A 17,390-nucleotide genomic window follows, 5' to 3' on the forward strand; every position below is an offset into this window, starting at 1 on the left:
AGGAATTGTGGAGAGCTTCTCATCAAGAATCAACAGATTTTTTACAGGTTAAAGCAGTTGGCTCTATAGATACTGAAAAGGAAAATATTGGGTCAGATTAGTGCTTAGTAAGAACTTATAGAAGTTTTTGCATAAATGGTTAAGGGGGTTATGGTTTTTAGATTTTAAGTGAATTCGGGTCATTTTTTTTAGCTGGTTGTGGTATTTGTAAATCAGTGTCAGTTGAATTTTCAAGAATCTCTGCTATTGTGGAATGCTGTTGATAAATTTATACTAAAGCCCACAGCCCACTACCAGGCTACAGCCCTTCACCATTTAGACACATGGCTTCTCATATTTTTGGAAAGTTAGACACATGGCATTTTCTGAGTAGTTGCTACTAAACCCCACAACCCACTACCACCATTTTGAATCCATTACTAAAAAATGCAGAAAATACAAAAATGGTTATCCACAAGCATTTGTGCCTACATTCTATCAATTTCAATAAATCATTAACCCCATATGGGTCATAACAAAAGAAAACTATCCATATTCTAATAATTATTGAAAAACTATTTTTTGAAATAAATATTTTTTAAAATTTTAATAATTATTTAAAATATTAATAGATATAAATTTAACATTATTACTTCCATAATGTAAATTTAACATTATTGATTCAATAATATAAATTTAACATTACTAATTCCCCATACTTAATACGGGGTCATTCACTAGTTAACATGTTAAGCCAGAAATCTTTTGAGTGTGACCCTCAGTTGTGGCCTCTGTTACAAGTTTGTATGCTTATAGCAAATGTTCAAATTGGCTTTCAGGTTTATTAACAGATCAGGGAATACTGCTGCTCATGAGTTGGCAAAGAAAGGCAAACAAGGCTGGAAGCACAGGTGGACTAGCCCTCCGGGGTGGTTAGTCACTCAGATGAAAGAAGATTCTGAATTTTCAAACGTGGCTTTGTGGAAGCCACCCTAGTGTTTGTTTCTTCCTAGGTTGATTTGCCTTTGTGTTTTTTTAGTTTGTTTGTTCTGTTTTTGTCTTCTTATCTTCCTGATGGAATTACCCAAAAACAAAAAATCAGCACAGCGTGGGGTCTCTCGTGGAAGGGTCCACATTGCCATCTCTATAAATACTGCCTCCAAGGCTCCAACTTTATTTTGGGACAAATGCCCCCCAAACTATTAAATTTTAGTATTTTGCCCTTAATTCATTAATAAAGTTGGTGGTAAATACAACTGATTGGCAACAAACACAAAAATGATAAAAATAACCATTAGAGTACAAATCTTAATCTCTCTCAAAGCATTAATGAACCAGTCCGTTCAAGGCATTGTCAAGATGAATTTTGTCAAAAGAAAGTTGAGCATGAAGAAAGTTAATTGAATGTTAACGGTTGCAACAAAGTGCTAAAATCTTCGAGCTCAGGCTTAGGATTTTTTTGTCTCAAAAAGAAGTTCGGAGGGCTAAGTGTCATTTTCCCTTAAATACAGGGTGGCTTTATGTAATTTACCCATAGACAAAACACCAGAAACCATCCGTTGGCGGATCGAATCCCGCGTAGTAGTTATAGTAACAGAAAAATCAAAGAACTTGGGAGGTTCACATACAAGCGTCGTCCTGGAAAGCCAGAGACAGAAACAGACTTCACATCCCTTCTCTACCTACGAATCTCTGTTGTGCTTCTTAAAAGCTACTCGGGATTCATCGGTATCGTTATTTTACAAAGGGAACGGCATCTCCTTTCTGGCCTTAAGAGGTTCGGTTTCCTCTTTGGGGTTGAATAAAAGAGAAGCATTTTTTTTTCTTCTGTTTCTGTTTCAGGATTTTGGAAAATTTTTGTAGAGATTTTGTTATTATTTTTTTTTTCGCTTCTTGATATTGAATTCTTCATCATGTAAGGCATCTTAATGTTGATGCTGCTCTGGATTTTATTTTATTGTCTCTTCATCTTTTAAGGTCGTTTGGGGAGGAAGATTTTGTTATTTCTTGATTTTTACGTCTAGTTTTAGTTTTGTGGTGGAAGAAAAGAAATGGGTCAACAGCAATCCAAGGAGGAGCTGCTTTATCAGCAGGTCAATTATGCAAACACAGAAGGAATCAAGTCTCTTCGAGGAGAAGGTGCAGGCCTTGAGGTATTGGAAATTGCTACTTTCTATTCTGTGAACTTTTGAGTTCATGTTATTGATCAATTCAATTGGAAATTTGGTTCTTCATCTGCTTAGTGCATCTGACCTCGGAATTCCCTTTCAATATTTTTATGGGGGATGATTTTGTTGTAAAGCTGTGCGACTGTTCTCTTTGTAAAATGTTAATTTATTTGTCTTTGCAAAGTGGCGTCTCACTAGATTTTTGTTGCAGTGGGTTGATAGAGAAGGAAAGACTCCCCTGATTGTTGCGTGTATGAACTCTGAACTTTTCAATGTTGCTAAAACTTTGATTGAACTGGGCGCCAATGTCAATGCTTACCGTCCTGGTAAGAATCTCATGTTTCTATCTAAGTCATTCTTTGTTGGGCTACTCTTTCTTTCCTCTCTCCTTCTAATATATATAGGTCATTTGGTTAATCTGTATAGTATTACACTTTTCTTTTTCATTTTCTCTTATTATTTTAGGAAGTCACGCGGGGACACCCTTACATCATGCAGCAAAAAGAAACCTTGACCAGACGGTGAAGTTACTTCTCTCCCATGGAGGTGTGTTTTCTTAACTTCCTATGGATGATATATATATACGGGATGGAAGCATGTACATTTAGTTCCTTTAGGGTGGGAACCGTTCTCACATCTGTCATTTGTTGTGGTTCTCTTACTGAATGAATTCCTCCATCATATTCCAGCAAGTCCTTTAATAATGAATGATGATTGTCAGACCCCACTTGAAGTAGCTAGAGCAAAGGGATATGGCAATGTTGTTCGTACAATTGAGGTACGATTGAAGTTTAAAATAGTGATGCTATAGTTTGTGAGGTTCCTATTGTTGTTCAACTAATGCTATTTCCATTTCGTTGCTCTCTTAGAGCCATATATGCTTTTTCTCTGGTTTCTTGAGGGAACTTTACGGACCAGGCTTTCTTGAAGCATTAGCTCCTCAATGGGTATCACGAAAAATGTGGGTATGATTTCTGATTGTATTGAACTTTTCTTTCAACCCCTTCATCATAAAGCACAGTGTTCAGTGGATGATGTTGGGATTCAAACCCAGATCTGGGGTTCAACGGTTTCTGATTTGGCCATCTAGGAAAAAGTATATTACTTTGCTGATTGATTGGTCATTTTGAAGTTCTTTTGAGTTTTGATAGTACTGGCAATATCTTGACTTTGAATCTGCAATTGCAGATTAACCTTCTCTGATTTTTATGTGTCTATATTATTTGTCTTTATATGTTCTGACTAGTATGTCCAATATTTGCAGTTGGGCTGTGGTTATACCCTGTGGCTCCCATAATCCTGCAAAGCCTCTCAAATTGGAGCTTGCTTTATATTGTGGTCTACAGGTATACTAAAGCATGATTAGCCATCTTGGTAGAAACTTAGAATTGTTATATGAACATTTCTTGTTAGGTTCTATAAGGCTGTATAACAAGCCCTTCAAATTGATAGTATGGCTTGAAAATAAGCTAAAAGTCCCTTTACAAATCTGCCCTTTTATTTATATAGGTTAATAGCTAAGAAGCTTACCTTGCAAGCCACATTAAAGAAACTTGCAGCCCAAGTCACAAACTAACAACAAAGACAATAAAACATTTAAGCTACCCAAATTACAAAAGGACCCTCATAGAAAAAAAGAAATAACAAAAGACCCCTGGCTGCAATCTTTTACAGGATCCTGTGAACAGTGCTACTACAGTGCTACGAGCTGTATTCTCCTTCATGCTCCTGCACCAATCTACTGGGTGAGAACTTGTCTCTGATGAGTATGCTCGCTGGAATTCAGCAAACATCCTCTGGATCAAGTTGTTTCAGCTCCTTTTCTGTAATCCATGTGCTTTCTGCTGCTGGCTTTCCTAGCCATTTCACTAAGACCCTTTGATACTGATTTCTCCAACGGGATCAAACCTCCTTAACATCTAGGATGTCTTCAATAACTTCAGGTGGTTTCTTTGGCAGATGCTCTACTCCAGATACTACAACTTCTTCATCTCCATCAAATCCTTCATAATAAGACAAATCTGCAACATTAAAGATCGGACTAATTTGCAAGTGATCTGATAGATCTATAATGTAGGCATTGTTGCTGATCTTTTTCAGTGTTTTGCATGGCCCGAACTTCTTCAAATTCAATTTTCTATATTTTCCCCTTGGAAGTCTTTCTTTTCTTAGATACATCAATACCATATCTCCGCTTCGACAAGACCCCCCCTTTCAACTAATGCTATGCATCTTTATTCTTCTTAATATAAAATATTTTTATTAAAAATAAAGAAAAAATGATATCCCCCCTTCCTCTTCATCCTCCTCCTAACCCCTATCCTCTTAAGGAGGCTTACACCTCTTGCGTTCTGAACTACGCCTCATGCCTCTAGGTAGTGGAACGCCTCGTATCATGCCTTCGCGTTTTAAATATATATATATATATATATATATATATATATATTTGAGGGAAGATAACTAATTCCATTAAGATCAAAAATAGGGAGGGATGTAGAAAGCCTTGTTAGAAGTTAGATCAATATGTTTGGATAGTAATATGCATTGATTAGTGTAGTTAGCAATTATATTTTCCTTGTCTGTGCTTATGGTGCATGGATAATCTCCAGAAAAATTGTTTTCTTATTTCCAGTTGATTTTTCTTTTGATAATTGAGTGGAAGTTTCATTAATCAATAGGATAAAACTTTTTCAAGCATTCCTAGGAGAGGTGCGAGATAGAGACAAGTGTGATCTCTCCTTTTACATTGATTACAAGTTTTCAAAAACTCTAATTAGGTCTACCCTAGCTAACCTTCATGTCTATTTTTTATCAGTCTTTAAGATTCCAGTTAGAGTGGCTAGTAGGCTGGAAAAACTAATGAGAGATTTTCTTTGTGAGCCGGGGGAGGAGAAGAAGGACTATAGGGTTAAGTGGGAGGTGGTGTGTAGGAGTAAGAAGGAGGGAGGTCTGGGTATTGGGAACATAAGGAATAGGAACCTGACACTACTAAGGAAATGGTTGTGGAGATTCTTATTGGAGAAAGAAAACAGAGGGGAGTTTTGTCTCTGTGTGGCTAGCATCCTCCATTGAAGCAAGGTTGTGGAAGGAGGCTCGTATGGTAGGAGGGGAGAAGGAGGAAGAAGAAGCATTACGTGGACTTGTGAGATTGGTTAATTCAAGTGGGAAGGAATGTTTCACTAAAAGGGCCAACAAATTCTGGGAAGCCAAAAAGCTTTGGGGCAGATGGAAGGTCAAACCTATAGAAAGCAAGAAAAGGCTATGACAAATGGCAGATCTTTAGCGCTGGTGGTGTCAGGGGAAATAGACAAAAATATACCAGTGTCTAAAGGGAGAGGGCTGAACCAGCAACCTCAGACAGGGAGGGTTGCTGGTTCGACCATTAAAACAGGGGGGCGTGATTTGTTAAGAGGTCACGTGGGAGGAAAAGACTTAGAAAATGGGTCCAGTTGAGTGGATCCCTTTTCTGGTGGGTCGGAGAAGGCAACTCAAGTAAAGGCTTTAAAGCTGGGTTCTTATATTATAAGTTTTGAGCCCAAGGCCCATTACAAGACAGGTGGGCCAAGGAACCCTTTAAGTAAGCACGTGACTGGGAGGAGGGATGAGCTGATAGACGAGATTAAGCGTCTATCTTCTTCTACCCTGAATCCCTCCTTTCGGTCGGAGAAGGCAACTCAATCTCGAGGCTCTCTACAGTGGGTCCCATCCAACCTGGCGAACCGTCTCTCACCAGATAGGCGCAACCCAAGATACTTGAAGCCTAGATTTGAACAGAACAGGGTTTGAAGATTGGTTGAGTGAACAAAACAACAGTGACAATTCTAATAGAGACGAAACTTTAAGTTTGGGAAGTCTGTCTCCGAAGAGCAACAATGATTTACTTGAAATAGAAAGTTTGCATACAGAGCTGTTGTTTTTAGAGGAAGAGATTGAAGAGGCAGGTGGCGGGAAGACTAGAAATGGTGAAGAAAATGGTCCTAAAGCTATGAAAACTCCTCTTCCCTTCGTCGAGGGAGCTGACCCCGAGTCTAATGAATTATAGGATGTTGGTGGGGAGGGACAAGAATCGGCCGTGAGGATGGATGTGGGTATTCCAGTGTCGGAAACACAGAGAAAGGTTTTCCAAGTGGGTAGGTCGTCAGGAAGTGATTCTTTCACTATGTCTACTTCACAACTTTGTCCAAAAAGGGGAAAGGCCTTAAAACCATTTGTCGCCTGTCAACAACTCAATTCCAGTGATTCTAGTCCTACCCCCGTCCTACCAGGTATGGCTGTCAATTCATTTTTAGGTACTAACTTGTCTGCCATGCCAGTAACAGATATTCCAGCTTCTCATCCAGGAGGTTCTGATGCAAGAGAGAGGGTGATAGTGGAAGGAGGAGAGAGGGTGATGGAAGGAAGTAGTAAGGGGGAGGCGGACAGAATTTGGGAGTTGATCTGTACAATGATGGAGGAACTAAAAAAAAAGGAAGGATTCTTAGAGAGATGTTGTAGCCAAAATAAGTGTGAGAAGGGTAAAATTCTTCCTCAGACATTGGCTGGAAAGGATGGAGAAAAGAAAAGAAAAAGGATGATTGTTGTATTAGGAAGGGGGGGGGGGGAGGAACAACGAAGAAAAAAAGATCTGAAGTGGAAAGGCTAATCTCAGACATTGAGGGAGATTTAGAATTTAGTGGTAGATGGGATAGGAGGAAGGGCCTAAAATGAGGAGATTATGGCCTTTTCATGGGTTTTTTTGCTATTTTATCTCGATGAAAATTATTAGTTGGAATGTAAGAGGGTTAGGGAGTGCAAGAAAGAGAAGGGTGATAAAAGACCTACTCCGAAGGGAAAAACCCGATATTGTGCTATTACAAGAATCCAAAATGATGGTTAGATGGGAGATGGGTGAGGAGTTTTTGGAGGTCTAGAGGTTTAGGTTGGAGCTCGTCTCCTTCTTGGGGAGCCTCGGGGGGGATCGTAACACTGTGGAGGGAGGATGTGGTGGAAGTAGTGGAAGAATTGATAGGCAGGTTCTCAGTTTCCATTAAGTGTAAAAATGTAGAGAATGGGTGTGTATGGGTCTTAACCAATGTTTATGGCCCTAATTCCTATAGAGAGAGGAATGAGATGTGGAAGGAACTATATGCAATCAAGGGGCTATGGGATGGCCCTTGGTGCCTGGGTGGGGATTTTAATGTCATTAGATTCTCTGATGAAACCAGTAATCCCCAACAGGTAATTACAACAAGCATGAGGAAATTTAATGGTTTTATTGAAGAATGTGAACTGAAGGAAATACCTCTGCTGCAAGCCAGTTACACTTGGTCCAACCTTCAGGAAACCCCTTTGTGTTCGAAGTTGGACAGGTTCTTATTTAACCTTGCCTGGGAGAATAGTTTGGAAAACTTGGTTGCTAGAGCATTACCCAGGGTCACCTCCGATCACTGTCCTATCCAGATAGGTACTGAGTTTTTTCCTATAGGATCCAAACCTTTTAGATTCGAAAATATGTGGCTTTCCCATCCAGATTTTGTGAAAAAGTGAAGGAATGGTGGGGTGAGGAGGAGAGGGGGTAAGATGGAAGGGGATCAAGTTTCATAAGAAATTAAAAAGGTTGAGAACCAAAATAAAAGAGTGGAATAGAGATCATTTTGGTAGAATTGAGGAGCAAAAATTGTGCCTAATCTCTCGAATAGAAAACTTGGATGTAAAGGAATCTCAAAATGGGTTGACCGAGGAGGACAGAGTGTTAAGGAGACAATTGAAAAAGGATTTGGAAGAGGTGTTACTGAGGGAAGAAATCAGTTGGAGACAAAAATCTAGACACAAGTGGATTAAGGAAGGCGATGGGAACACTAGATTTTTCCATGATTTGGCAAATAGGAGACGAAGAAAGAATCTTGTGACCAAGCTAGAGATAGGAGAGGAGGTGATTACCAACTAGGATGACATAGCCAGAAAATTTGTGGACCACTTCAAATCGATTTATAGAAGACCTTTGAGTGAGAGAGCAGTTGTGGAAGGGGTGGAATGGCCAAGAATTGATGACGGAGTGGCAAGGTGGCTGGAAAGGGATTTCGAGGAAGAAGAGATTAAGAAAGTTGTTTTTCTAATGGATAGATCCAAGGCTCCAGGTCCAGATGGCTTTACAATGGGGTTTTATCAAGACTGTTGGGAGGTGTTGAAAGAGGATTTAGTTGAAGTCTTTAAGGAATTTGCAGACAATCACATTATAAGCCCTGGAATTAATGCCACCTTTTTGGCCTTGATACCTATGAAGAATGATGCCAACCACCCAAAAGATTATAGGCCTATTAGTCTAGTGACAAGCATCTATAAAATTCTGGCTAAAGTGCTCTCGTTGAGGATCAAAACAGTCCTCCCTTCTATCATTAGTGAAACCCAGGGGGCTTTCATTCAAGGGCGAAAATAATAGATCAAATCTTAATTGTGAATGAGTGTGTGGAGGAAATGAAAAGGTCTAGTAAGACAGGTTTCATTTGTAAATTGGATCTTGAAAAGGTCTTTGATTTGGTGGACTGGGAGTTTCTATTAGAGGTTATGTGAAACTGTGGATTTGGGAACACGTGGTGTAGTTGGATTTTTGGGTGTATCAGTACTTGTCACTACTCTATTCTGGTAAATGGTATGGTGAGGGACTTTTTTCCAGCTTGCAGGGGTGTCAGGTAAGGGGATCCACTCTCACCCTTCCTTTTTACCTTAGTAGCTGATGTGATTAGTAGGATCATTACTAAGGCTGACAGTGAAGATGCCATTAGGGGTTGGAGAATAGGGAGACACAAGTCCCTATCACCCACCTTTAGTTTGCAGATGACCTAATGATCTTTTGTGAAGGAGGTTTTAGCGAAAAGGTAGCAAACCTAAAGGAGCTAATCAAAGGATTTGAAAGTATTTCTAATTTGAGAATAAATTTGGAAAAGAGCTGCATAGCGGGTATAAATTTGGAGGTAGGGGAGGTCGAGGCTATTGCGGAGTGTCTTGAGTGTTCCACCTTTGCTTGGCCTATGTCATATTTAGGGCTTCCTTTAGGGGCAAATCCTCGGGAGAGTAGATTTTGGACCCCAGTGATAGAAAAGTTTGAGAAGAGATTAGCCTCATGGAAGAGGAATTATGTCTCTTTAGGAGGGAGAATTACCCTAATAAGAGCTACCTTGGCTAACTTACCTACCTATTTTTTGTCTGTTTTTAGGATACCAGTTAGGGAAGCTAGGAAACTGGAGAAGTTGATGAGAGATTTCTTATGGGAGCCGGGACAAGAAAAAAATGATCACTTGGTTAATTGGGAAATTGTGTGCAGAAGTAAAGAAGAGGGGGGTTTGGGACTTGGGAGGGTAACTAGAAAAAATCAAACTCTGTTAGGGAAATGGTTGTGGCGATGGCCATTGGAAAGAGAGAGATTGTGGCATGAGGTGGTGGGAAGCATTCATGGGAGGTCAGAGAATGGATGGGATGTTGGTGTATCAAGGCAAGCTAACCTATTAATATCTTGTCCCTTTTCTGCAGACCTTTGGGCTTGGCTACTTTCGTTGTTTGGGAGTAGTTGGAGTCTACCAGTAGAATTTCACATACTCTTCAATCATTCTACCTTTTATTGGCCTACAACAATAGGGAGAATTATGTGGAGATGTGCTCGTGCTGCCTTGATTTGGACTCTTTGGGAAGAAAGGAATATTAGAATTTTTCAAGAAAAGGAAAGGAGCAGTCGGGAATTGAAAGACTGTGTGTTAAATAGGGCAATACCTTGGCTGAAGACCTTGGAAATCTTTCATCAATTCTCCTTTAATGACCTTTGGAGAAATTGGTCAGCAGTAGCGAGGTGTTCATCTCTAAAGGACAAATCAATTACAAGCTGGTCTCCTCCATCCGAAGGCTCATTGAAGTTGAACTTTGATGGAAGTAGCATGGGTAATCTAGGATTATCTGGAATGGGGGGGGGGTGCTTTGAGAAATGAGAAGGGAGAGATTTTGTTGCTCTACTCAGGTCCCTTGGGAATTGGGGACTCCATCAGGGCAGAACTTTTAGCTGTTGTACAAGGGGTGCAATTTGCAAACCAACTGGGGGTACAACACCTAACAATCGAGGGGGATTCCAAAGTGGTGGTGGGTTGGTTGAAAAATCCTGAAGAGGCTATGTGACGTTACAAGAATGAAATGAAGAAATTTAGTTGGTTGACAAGGAATATGTTGGTCACTGTACAGTGGGTGGGGAGATCAACAAATACTTTGTGTCAGATGTGTTAGCTAAGCAAGGGGTAAATATGTTTTGGGCTTAGTTGTGATTCTTGCTTTTCTTTCCTAGTTTACTTGTAAGATTCAAGGAGGGGCTGCAGCTCGCGCCTCTCCCTGGGATGTTGTATGAATTCACTCTAAATTTGCCTCTGAATTAATAAATTTATTATCATTCATCAAAAAAAAAAAAAAGAAAAACTTTGGGTTAAGACAGTGGGTAGTATTCATGGGGTTGTAGACAATGGATGGGACTCTGGGATTCTGGCAAGGACTACAAGAGCATCTACGTGGAAAGCCATTCAAGCTATTTTTCCCTTGTTCTCTCCCTGGATCAGGTATGATTTACACTCAGGTAACCTCATTAAATTTTGGGAACATGTTTGGGTTGGGGATACTTCTTTAAAAGATCAATTTCCGACTCTTTTTGCTATCTCTACCCTTAAAAATGAATTAGTTTCCTCCTTCCTTGTACCTTCCAACTCAACTTCTGGGTTTGGTTGGAACTTGGGTTTGAGAAGAGACATCAGGGACACCGAGTTAGGCTATACTTTATCCTTGTTATCCATCCTTGAAGGGGTGTCTTCCTAGAGCCAACAAAGGAAGATAGTAGAATTTGGACACTCACTCCCTCGGGTTCCTTCACCTGTGCCTCTTTCTTTAAAGCCCTAATACAACCTTCTTTTGCTGGACTGTCCTTTCCTGTTAAAGAGGTGTGGTGTCAACCTATACCTCCAAAGGTTGGGAGTTTCTGTTGGGAAGCCTTTTTGGAAAGATACATGCGATTTACTTCAAAGAAAAAGACCTAATAGTTGTTTGTCTCCTCAGTGGTGTGTCCTCTTATAAATCTGATGGTGAGTCTGGATACCATTTACTAATTTCCTGTTAGTTTGCTAAAGTCATTTGGGAATGGTTTACTTCTTTGTTTGGGTGCAGGTTGACTCCCCCTTTGAATGTGCAAAGCTTATTCACTTCCATGCCTAAATGGTCGACAAAAAGGGCCAAGACTATGTGGAGATGTGTTAGGGCTGCAGTTTGTTGGACTGTTTGGGAGGAGAGGAATTCACGGATTTTTTCAGATAAGGAGAGAAGCTTGGAAGTAATTTTGGAGGTTATTCATATTAGGGTGATACATTGGTTGAAAACTTTGGACTTGTTTGCAGATTTCTTAGTTGATGAGTTGCTAAGGAATTGGAAGGATATTGCAGAATCAGCTTCAGCTAAAAAGGCTTCAAGTTCCTGCTCGACCCCTCCCTCCACCTTATGGTTTTACTAAACTGAATTTCGATGGCAGCAGTATGGGCAATCCAGGGCCCTCCGGAATAGGGGAGTGATAAGAGATGAAAAAGGGAATCTGTTAGCTATACATTCTGGTCCAATTGGGGTGGGAGATTCTTTGAGGGCTGAGATACTAGCAGCCCTTGAAGGGGTACAAAGGGTCAAGGACATGAATATTAATAAATTGATCATAGAAGGAGATTCTGAAATTGTGGTGAACTGGCTAAAAGAGGACAATTCTAGGCTCTGGAATTACAGCAATGAAAAGAAGAAATTTAAGTGGCTGACTAAGGACATTGAAATTCAATTTACATGGGTAAAGAGAAGTGCAAATTCATGTGCAGATGGTCTAGCTAGGCAAGGAGTGAACAGAAACTCTGTGTTTTGGGCTGTGCTGTAATTGCTTTACATTTTGGGTGTACATTGGTTGTATCTGGGTGTTAAGATTGTTTAGCTCCTTTGCTTTGTAATTTTCAATACTTTAATAAAATTCACTGTTATTGATTAAAAAAAATTACAACGCAACCCAATATAATAGTTCCTGGGAAGCCCCTTGTTTAGCAAGAAAGTTAGCCATAGCATTTGCTGATCTGCCCACCCATTGGATTCTAATTGTCATGTGCCTTGTTAACCATTTCACCTTTTTTTTTTTTTTAAGATGTTCCTGTAACTCCAAATGACAGAATCTGGATCCAACAGCCAACCTACAACCATCTTTGAGTCTCCTTCAATTAGTAACTTTTCCACCCTAATCTGATTGGCAGTCTTGATCTCTTGTACTGCATCTAGTAACTCAGCCCTTGTAGAATCACATATTCTCACCAGGCCTGAGAATAAGGATATGATATTGCTGTCCTCATTTCTCAGAACCCCTCCAATACCTGACAGTCCAGGATTACCCTGACTGTTCCCATCAAAGTTCAATTTAATAAAACCTTCCGGAGGTGGTATCCAGACTGCTATAATACTATTCTTCTTGAGAGAAATATTAGCTATTGCGGACCCACCCCTCCAACCGTCACCAAAGGAATAGGAATTAAAAGAATCTAGGGTTTTCATCCAATGGATTGCCCTTGTTACAAACTTTCACTTCTGAGAGGCTTCTCTCCTTTTCTTGGAAAAATCCTGGTATTCCTTCTTCCCTGATTCCTTTCTTCTAGTTGATTCCACAACCACATTATACAATTTGATGAAATTCTCAGTGGTACAGAGAGAACTTTGTAACCAATTGAAACACTGATTTCTTTTTGCCTGAGCTGTTTGTGTTGATAATATTAGGTGGTAATACTACATTACTAATAATAGGAGATTTCAGTCACACTAAATTTGCACAAGGTCAGTGATGTGGACGCTTTTATTGGGAAGAAATATCGCCGCCGGCAGCAGCAGTAAAGGGTGCAAGATTTGCTGATTCTCATCTTATCTAATTCTAGCTAGATACAGTTCTATCTTATCTGTTCAGTATTCTTATCTTATCTGTTTCCAGTAGTATGGATTAGTAGGGAGTCTTATCTGTTCAGTATTCTTATATTATCTGTTCAATAGTATAGATTAGTAGGGAGTCTTCATAATCAGTAAGGAGTCTTCCTAAAAGTAGGACTCTTATCTTCTTGTAATCTCCTATTTAAGGAGTTGATGATATTCAATAAAGGCATCGAAATTTTCAGTCAAGAAAGAGCAGAGGAGGGTTGGTGATCTCTTGGACAAATCACCATTAAGGCGCCAAGATAGGTTCCTCAAGAAAAGGGAGGAACAAGGGAAAACAGGAGGTTTTCCCCGTGGACCGACCCGTGACGAGATCCTATTCGCGCTTAGCAATCTGGTACCAGAGCAAGGCGTCATGGGTGACCTAGAGCAGTTGACGTCTAGGGTGCATGAACTGGAGCACAAGCTCGTGGAGAATAGCACGGAGGTGCGCGAGATCAAGGACGACGTCTGAGAGTTACGACGCTTGATGGAGTTATATTTCTCTAACAAGGAAAGGAATCCAGAAGGGGCTGCAACCACAAACGACCGCCGACCAGACATGGCGGAATCGTCCGACGAGCAGTAGGTTGTCGCCCAGGGAGCCGCGGTTGTTCCCAAATACAGCAGGCTGGAGTTCCCTTCTTACAACGGCGCTGGAGATCCCTTGGGGTGGCTTTACCGATGTGAGCAGTTCTTCCGCAACCAACGGACAGAGGACAGAGACAAGGTAAGCCTAGCCGCATTCCACTTGACGGAGGAGGCGCAACTTTGGTTCTATCGATTGGAACAGGAGGAACCCGGGCTCAGTTGGACCCAATTCAAATCCTACTGCCTTCTCAGGTTTGGGCCCCCATTAACAAGCAATCCATTAGGCGAACTGATCAACCTCAAACAGACGGGAACGGTGGCTGAATATCAGTGCCAGTTCCAGACCCTCCTTGCCAAAGAAGCATCGGTACGGCCAGACTAGCAGGTAGACATGTTCATCGCACGGTTAGCAGAACCTTTGAGGGTGGATGTGGAGATGCAAAATCCCCCCAACCTGGTTACGGCCATGAATCTAGCTCGCGCTTTTGAATGCAAGCTGCAACTCAGCCACGAAACTTTCAGTATAGGGCGGCCGCCGACAACATGGGCACCCCCAAAAACACCCGGAATGGCCCCATCTTCTGCAGCCAGCCGAGAATAGAAGCCTCATACGAGCAACGTTCCGAGGTCGGCATCCCGTGTGGGAAGCAGCGTGGTGGCCCCCCCATTAAGCGCTTGTCTAGGGCCGAGATGGTAGAACGCCGAGCGAAGGGACAACGTTTCAACTGTGACGATCTTTATTCGGCGGGACACAGGTGCAAGAGACTTTTCTGCCTCCTGGTGGATGAACAAGAGGAAGACGAGGATGAACCCTCATCGTTCGAACCCGAGATTTCTCTCCACGCAATCATAGGAATAAGAACCTCTCAGACTATGTAGTTGTAGGCACGGGTTGCGGGAAGACCAGTACGGATCCTCGTTGATTCGGGAAGCACACACAATTTTGTAAGTAAGCAAGCTGCCCTTCAGTTGGAGCTTCCAATGGAAATCAGACCAAGACTGTAGGTAGCCGTAGCAAACGGTGAAAGAGTTCACAATCCGGGAATCTGTAAGGACGTCCAAATACAGGTCGAATCTGAATCCTTCTTTGCTGATTTGTTTGTGCTATCCTTGGATGGATTTGATATAGTTCTTGGGGTAAAATGGTTGATCACCCTAGGCCCAATCCTATGGGATTTCAGCACCCTAACGATGACATTCCGCTTGAATGGGAAGCAAGTTACTTGGCAGGGTAACAGGGTAAAGGCAAAAAAACCACAGGTTCATGCGCTCCAAGAATCCAAGGGACTTCCTCCTTCCAGAGCTTGCGATCACCGGATCCCTCTGGTGACGGGTTCAGAACCAGTCGTCATTGGACCCTATCGCTACCCACATCTGCAAAAAGACGAGATAGAGAAGCAATGTGCTGAAATGATGAAACAGGGGATCATCCGCCTTAGCCGTTCTCCCTTCTCCTCGCCAGTCCTATTGGTGGCAAAGCGGGACGGTACTTGGAGATTGTGTTGACTACAGAGAGCTCAATAACCGGACTGTCAAGGATAAATTCCCTATTCCCATTGTGGACGAGTTGTTGGATGAACTTCATGGTGCCCGGTACTTCTCCAAATTAGACCTCAGGTCGGGATACTTTCAGGTCCGAATGGCTTCCGGAGACGTTGAGAAAACTGCCTTCAGAACTCATCATGGCCACTTTGAGTTTTTAGTTATGCCGTTCGGTCTCACAAACGCCCCATCCACATTCCAGTCCTTAATGAATGAGGTATTTCAGTCCCACCTTCGCAAATTTGTTTTAGTGTTCTTTGACGACATTTTGGTTTACACTAAATCATGGATAGAACATGTGCATCATCTGAGGACTGGTTTTGAGCTCCTGCACCAACACAAGCTCTTCCTTAAACGGTCCAAGTGCTCTTTTGGGGAGCGCCAGGTTCTTTACTTGGGTCATGCCATCAACGGGCAAGGTGTAACGGTGGATAGTTCCAAAATTCAAGCAATCAAGGAATGGCCCAAGCCCCAATCCGCCAAGGCTCTCCGCGGGTTCCTCGGTTTGATAGGATTTTACCGCAAGTTTGTACAGAATTATGGCCTGTTGGCTGCCCCATTAACCAACCTGCTAAAGAAGAATGCCTTTCATTGGGACGACACAGCCGATGCGGCTTTTGTAAATTTACGGAATGCCCTCTCCTCCACTCCAGTTCTGCAATTACCGAACTTTGATATCGAATTTACAGTTGAGTACGATGCATCCGGAATAGGGATTGGAGCTGTATTACAGCAACAAGGACACCCGATTGCCTTCTTCAGCCGTAAACTTGCTGACCGTCATTTAAAATTACCCGCCTATGAACGCGAATTGATTCGATTAGCTAGAGCAGTCCAACACTAGAGACTGTACTTGTAGGGAAGGTCATTCGTCGTCAAAACTGATCACTATAGCCTCAAGTACTTGTTGGAGCAGCGACTTACCACTTCTCCTCAACAACATTGGGTTAACAAGCTACTTGGTTTTGATTTCCGGGTAGACTACAAAGCGGGATCCTTAAATCGCGTCGCGGATGCACTGTCTAGGCGCGACGAGGACACTATTCTTCTTTGTGGGATCTCCCATCCCCGAGTCACCTTGTTAGACGACATCAAGAAGGCGATGCCACACTCACCAGAATGGACGACCCTTGTTTAGAAAATTCAGTCTGGAGCTGCCGACTCCAATTGGTCCCTTCATGACGGGCTTGTGATGTATAAAGGTCGGGTACATCTTCCAGCAGATTCCTCTTTAATTCTCTCCATCATCTCCAGTATTCATAACTCCACCCATGAAGGCATTCAAAAGACACTGCATCGCGTCCAAGCTGATTTCCATTGGCAAGGTATGAAGGCTTCTATTAGGGACTTTATCCAAAACTGCTCCACTTGTCAACAACACAAATGGGAAAACCTGCACCCGGCTGGCCTTCTTCAGCCCCTTTCGATTCCAGCACAAATATGGGCTGATATCTCAATGAATTTCATAGAGGGACTACCCAAGGTTGGAGGAAAATCAGTTCTTTACGTGGTGGTGGACCGCTTCTCTAAGTATGCCCATTTCATCCCTCTGTCACATCCGTACAATGCTACTTCTGTCGCCCACGTTTTTTTTACTCATGTTTTCCATCTACATGGGTTACCGGAATCTATTGTCAGCGACAGGGACCCGGTTTTTACTAGTACCTTCTAGAAGGAATTGTTTCGGTTACATGGTACCACCCTAGCATTCTCTTCCGCGTATCATCCTCAGTCGGACGGGCAAACAGAGGTGGTGAATTGAACGATCGAAATGTATCTCCGTTGTTTTGTTGGAGATCAACCGCGACGGTGGGTTGATTGGCTTCCTTGGGCCGAGTATTGTTATAACACTGCCTATCATCTTCCCTAGGAATGACACCTTTCCGGGTCGTCTATGGCCGTGACCCTCCTCGTTTGTTATCCTATGAACCCGGTTCTACTCGTTTGGAGGAGATTGATCGTTCCCTACATGAACGCGATGCCCTTCTAGTTGAAGTTTCTCTTCGCTTACAACAAGCACAACTACGCATGAAGCATGCCTATGACCAGCATCATCGGGAATTGTCATTTGAATCGGGACAGTTTGTTTGGTTGAAGCTTCAGCCCTATCGACAACGCTCCTTGGGTCACAGGGCTGCT

General features: G+C 42.0%; 1 protein-coding gene across 1 annotated transcript in view; it reads left to right on the forward strand.

Moving 5' to 3' along the window:
- The first annotated feature begins 1,548 nt into the window (after window positions 1-1,548).
- LOC104600879 (putative E3 ubiquitin-protein ligase XBAT35) overlaps window positions 1,549-17,390 on the forward strand; it is a 38,445-nt gene continuing 22,603 nt past the window's right edge. The window contains exons 1-6 of the mRNA XM_010264025.3: window positions 1,549-2,132; window positions 2,359-2,473; window positions 2,613-2,693; window positions 2,837-2,925; window positions 3,017-3,108; window positions 3,412-3,493. Of these exons, the coding sequence (XP_010262327.1) occupies window positions 2,031-2,132; window positions 2,359-2,473; window positions 2,613-2,693; window positions 2,837-2,925; window positions 3,017-3,108; window positions 3,412-3,493 (561 nt within the window). The 5' untranslated portion in view covers window positions 1,549-2,030. The remainder of the gene's footprint in view (window positions 2,133-2,358; window positions 2,474-2,612; window positions 2,694-2,836; window positions 2,926-3,016; window positions 3,109-3,411; window positions 3,494-17,390) is intronic.

Source organism: Nelumbo nucifera, chromosome 3 (genome assembly GCF_055504915.1).
Source record: "Nelumbo nucifera cultivar China Antique chromosome 3, China Antique-T2T, whole genome shotgun sequence".
NCBI lineage: Eukaryota > Viridiplantae > Streptophyta > Magnoliopsida > Proteales > Nelumbonaceae > Nelumbo > Nelumbo nucifera.